Below are 5380 nucleotides of genomic sequence, written 5' to 3'. Positions count from 1 at the left end.
GCGGTGGAGCGTGTCCTACTCCTCGGGAGGCGGGAACGGAAACAACCAACCCCCTCCTTGTCCTTGTCACCCGCCTCCCGTATTCCCCTGTTGTCCCTCCCGACCATGGACGGCCACCAAAATTCATTCATTCCTCCGTAAACAAAAAATACTACTACTACTTATTATATATTTAAAATAAATGCGGTAATATTCACGCAAAGCGACATCAGATCAGTACTACTACCATTTATGACGCCATAAATAAATATAAACACAGATGCTCACTCACTCACTGATTGATTAGCTGAGCTGGCTCCGCAGTTGACTGGCTGGTACCTGGGAGTGGGAGGACGGGAAGGTGGTGCCGTCGGGGAGGACGACCCAGCCGGCCTCCCTCGCCAGCGCCGCCACAACTTCGTTCATGTCCGCGCGCACGCGGAGCCTGTAGTTGCCGTGCCGCCGCAGACCCGCCAGGATCCGCCCCGTCACCGCGCGACGACGACGCTCACGCACCTTGGTCCGCTCCTTCTCCTCCCGACCCCTACGCCCACGCCGCCCCGGCGGATGCTGCTCTTCTGGCCTAACCTCGCCGGCGGCAGCCAGCAAGTAGTCGTCGACTTCATCTTCTTCTTCTTCTTCAGAGTCCTCCTCCTCCTCCTCCTCCTTGATGATCCCCATCATCATCATCTCCTCGTCCCCGCCCGGATCCACACGCAGCATCCCTCGCCTCGGACTCGGATCGTCCCCGCCGCCGTACTGCCTGCCTCAGAGAAAGGGGAATGTACGCCCACACGCGCGCTAGGGTTTCGCACGCGCGTGTTATGGTGCGGGGAGCGTGCCGACACGTGTGGCGAGGACGACGGACGGCCAGGATGCCACGCCCATGCGACCTTTGCTTCTTCCTTCCTCGCGGATTTCTCACAGCACAATCTTCCATTGCCACAAACATAGATGATCATGAGCAACCTCCTCTTGGGCGTACAGTATTTGCAAGCACCAGGACAAGGACGAGGAGCAGCAGCCAACTGCTTTCATCTGCAAACAACAACTCTATGTATTGCTGGAACTAGGAACAGAGCATGCATTCAACTAGTAATTCTTGTTTTTTTTGCTACAGTATTCAAATTAACATAGTATATCCATCTGACTGCCTGCCTGCCTGCCTGAATTGCTCCCTGGAACACAACATTACATGCCATCATTCTCACTGCCTAATTAGACCATCCATGATAATTGCTCACCCAAACATTGGATGTAAACTCAGTGCTTGCCTGAATAAGAAGAGGTCGTCGCCTTATTCACCCACTACAAGACATTCTCCACATAACCAAAAGCTCTCAACAACCGGATCTTCAGAATTCTCAACAACAATGGAATGTACATATTCCCAAAAGCTACAACAGTACTGCTGCAAGTAGGAACACAACACGCAAAAACATACTATGTAATTCTCTTTTTCTTTGCAAATAGACACATATCCATCTAAGTTATACATCACATCAGGAACATTCACTGATCCTTCATTCTTCACGATTCTGATTAAACATGCAGCACATCACAGACACAATAATATACACTGGACCCTAAAATTATCAAACAATTGCAAAACTTTCACCTGATAAGAACAAAAACAATTGCTGGTGGAACTAGGAACAGTACAGGCAACAAGTAGCATATGTAATTCTCATCTTCGATGCAAATAGACATATATCCATCTTCTGAGTTATACATCCACATCAGTACGTATACTATCCAGTTCCCCCATTTCCTTTCCAATATATATATATATATACAGTTTTTTTGTGAGCTCTAGAGATACATTTCATGTACATAACACAACCTACAGCGGCATAGGATTAGGACAGATAATAAGCCCTCCTGATCGCTATGCCAAATCATCCAACCCAATAATACACCTGTGTCATCTGTGCTGTGCTAGTAGTGCAGGAGAGAGACCAATCAAATGTACATGATCCTCATCCTCTCCTACAAGAAGAGATCGTCAGCAATGCCCACCGCCGTTGACGGGGGCGCGTCGTCCTCCTCCTCCTCCATCTCTAGCTCAGGCTCAGCGCCAAACTCAGCAGAGTCATCGACGGCGGCAAGGTTCTTGAGGTCGACCACGGACAGCTCGTCGAGCTGCTTCACCACGAGGTCTGCAGCGCTGAGCTCGTAGACAGGGTGCCTGCTGGCCACGGCGACGCACTTCATGCGGGCGTCATGGGCAGCCTCCACTGCCGAGTTGGAGTTTCCAAACACGATGCACCGCTCGGGGATGAAGCGCAGCAGCTGCGCGGCGTAGAGGAACAGCTCCGGGTCAGGCTTGCCCCGGTAGACGTCTTCGGCGGCCACCACGGCAGCGAAGAAGCCCCGTGCGCCGACCGCCTCGATGGCCTCCTCGACCACCTTGCGGGGGCGTGTGGAGGCGACGGCGAGCGGGATCTTGTAGTTGGCCAGCGTGCTCATGAACTCCCGTGACCCATCCCTCATCTGGTGGACCGTGCCACCGAGGGCGCGCTGGATCTCCTCTTTTCTTGAAGCCAATCTTCTGAGCTCCGCGGGGTCCCGGGACCAGCAGAGCACCTCTGCAATGGCGTGCTCCGTCTTCATCCCTTCAATTCTCTTGAGCACAAATGCAAGAGGAGGCGACTTGCCCTCTTCTTCTGCGAGGCTTAGCCACGCCTGCTTCTCAAATTTGGTGTCGTCCTCCACGATCACCCCCTCCCACTCGAAGATGACACCGAGCCAGCCGCAGCCCATGCGCTCGAGCCGCAGCAGCGGGTTGTGCAGGCTCGGGTCGTCTGCCCGGTTCCTCGGTGGCCACGACGGCGTCGTTGTGGGCGCCGCCCCAAGATCGTCATCCCCAAAGCCAAAGTCGTCGCTGGTGTCGCCGTCCCCTGGGATCCCCCTGTACTCCCTATGGGGGCTGCTCGCCTCCTTGGTCACCCCGACCGCTAGCGCCCGGACAGGCCAGCCTGCGAGACGCTGAGCCGCCTTCGCCGGGGACGGCTGCCGGGCAACGAGCCGCCGGCCTGAGAAGCAGGTGGCCAGGGGGCGGCAGTTGACGACGTGGAGCGTCGTCCGGCGCGGCAGGCCATGGTGGCCCTTGGGGCGGTGGTCGAACAGGTGGTGCGCGATGAAGGAGGTGCTCGTCGCGCTGACCGTGTCCACCATCATCATGGCTGGATCCGCCGCCCCGCCCACCTACCGACCGGTCGATCGAAAAGAAGAGCCGAGATCCCTCCCCTGACTCCCTGAGCCGGCCGCACAAATTGCTCTCGAATCAGCAGCGGTTTGCTCTCTTGGCGCAAGCTGCAAGAAGAACAAGGACAGAATCGCTCAGAACCAATCCAACAAAGAAGACGGAAAGAAATCAAGAAGAGGGAATTGGAAGAAGTGAGAACAAACAGAGCAAGCGACCAATCCAGAACAGGACGAGCACCAAATAATAATCCTAATCGACGGGAAGCCAACAGAGCATCAGCTAACAAAAACTAAAATCGTTCGACCGATTCTCATCTATAACTTCTCACGAAGAACAGACAGCGCCAAATTCCATATTGGATTGGATTCGATTCGATTCGGTCGGAGCGGAGCGGAGGGAAAGCAAGCGAGCCGAGGACAGGATAAGGGAGAAGGAGGAGGAGGAGGCAAGCACCGTACCTGAGACGGCGGGGCGGCGAGGTATCTTGGGGAAGCTGCCAACCAACCTCGTCTCGTCTCGTCTAGCTTCTCCTTCCTTCTCTCCTCTCCTCTCCTCTCCTCTCCTCTTTTCGTCCACGCGATGGATTTTTCTTTGCTATTTTTATCGGCAACCGCTCGCCGTCGTCGTGGAGGAGGAAGCCGAGACGAATCCCCTTCCGATGCGCCACACGTGGCTTCTTACTAACCGTCAGATGGGATTCGGGGAAACGTGAGGTGGAGCTGCCGCGCGCCTCCCTCCAGCGGCCTTGGAATTAAATTACGTGATGGTTTCGTATCTGGCTTCCTTTTTATTTATTTATGATAATAGTGTCTGGCTATTATTGTCCAAAGCATCCACAGAATACTAATCAAGTGATGTGTCCTAAACTGGAGTATTCTCTTTGCGACACCTAGATAACCTTAATTTATGTCCAATAACGTCCAAAGGATCATTGTTCTACAAGTATTATTTTTTTTTTTTTTTTTTTTTTTGCACAAAGGAGGGGTCTGGAAGACCCCAGGAGCTGCCTTATATTATTTCAGTCGGTGGGAACATTTTACAAGAAGGACCCTGAGAGAAGGAAAATACAAACTGGTCCTTTGAAATTAACAGAAAAGACCCTGCTAAAAATACGGAAAAGCAATCAAGTACAGAGCCTTCTCCACCGACGACGAACTCGTCGGAGTCCCGCATCCGGCCTCCTGCAACCAGCAACCGGGGACGGACCACTTGGTGACTAGGAGGAGAAAAGCGCCGACCGAGAACTCCATCCCGGGCCTCCGAATTGGAGGTTGAAGAAGCGTCGTTGAAACGACGGCAAGAGCGGCGATCTTCTTGGCCGCGGATCATGGCGACAATCATGTCAACCATGTGATTAGCACAAAGCGACGACGAGATGAACCTTCCTCATCCAAGCGAGAATGGCGTCCCTCCTTCCTCCCCTCGCCGCCATGGCCGGCCGGAAGAACGAGACAAACGCCGAAGAGCCGAACAAGAGAAGGGGCGATGGAGGCGCTTATTCTTCAAAAGGGAGGATCGAAACCTGGAGCTCCTTCTTCTTCCACCTCGAAGCTCTCCGGGAGGCACCGGTCCGAAGATGGCTTCGGCACCGCGCCACGACACCGACAAACACTACCCCGCCGCCAAAGACCACAACCCCCAGCACACAAACTCCACTTCTTCCCTCGCCACCACGGCCGGTCGAAGAAGAAGGAGGTAGCAGCTGCAGAGCCAGCAATCTTGCACAGCCAGAAGCTTTTATTGCAGAGGAGCTCGTGGCAGCACCTCTCACCGCAGCTGGCTCCATCCACTGGAGCACGACGACGAGACGGAGCACCACCAGCCGGCGCCGGATCCAGCTCCCAAGATCCGGCGAGAACCTCCCGGCATCAAGCCGAAGAAAGGCATCACGCCAAAACACACTAGATCTACACCTAAAAAGAACTACCCTAAATCCGGCGCCTCTCCTAGTCCATCTCCGGCCGGCTACTCCGGCGGTGAGGACATCAGATCGGCCCGGTCACCGTCGGCTGACTCTCAAGGACGGAGGTAGGTGGGGAGAGGAGAGGTGGGGAGAGACGGACCTGTGCAAACAATATACCAGTATGGCAGCTTCTACAAGTATAATGACATGGAGGTAAGTTCACCATACATTCCGGTTTAACAATACGCCTTAATCAAGGATCAAAGAAAACACAGGATGAGAATACACAA

General features: G+C 54.1%; 1 protein-coding gene across 2 annotated transcripts; it reads right to left on the bottom strand.

Annotated features, from left to right (window-relative positions):
* Nucleotides 1–1638: 1638 nt before the first annotated feature.
* Nucleotides 1639–3786, bottom strand: LOC127303075 (5-amino-6-(5-phospho-D-ribitylamino)uracil phosphatase, chloroplastic). 2 transcript variants are annotated; one of them, XM_051333854.2, is made up of 2 exons: nt 3646–3786; nt 1639–3294 (listed from the first exon to the last, which is right to left on the bottom strand). In XM_051333854.2, the coding sequence occupies exon 2, from the start codon at nt 3160–3162 to the stop codon at nt 1969–1971; it is 1194 nt and encodes a 397-aa protein (XP_051189814.1). In that variant the 5' UTR covers nt 3163–3294; nt 3646–3786; the 3' UTR covers nt 1639–1968. The 2 variants fall into 2 exon arrangements, with proteins under 2 accessions (XP_051189814.1, XP_051189815.1); XM_051333855.2 differs by having other exon boundaries at nt 3641–3753.
* Nucleotides 3787–5380: the final 1594 nt, after the last annotated feature.

Source organism: Lolium perenne, chromosome 5 (assembly GCF_019359855.2).
Source record: "Lolium perenne isolate Kyuss_39 chromosome 5, Kyuss_2.0, whole genome shotgun sequence".
Classification (NCBI taxonomy): Eukaryota; Viridiplantae; Streptophyta; class Magnoliopsida; order Poales; family Poaceae; genus Lolium; species Lolium perenne.
The sequence above is the reverse complement of the archived record's forward strand: the minus strand, read 5'-3'. Positions and strand labels throughout refer to the sequence as shown.

Bases quoted from the DNA above. Each gene is read 5' to 3' on its own strand.
- LOC127303075 (XM_051333854.2), bottom strand. From the start codon at position 3,162: ATGATGATGGTGGACACGGTCAGCGCGACGAGCACCTCCTTCATCGCG.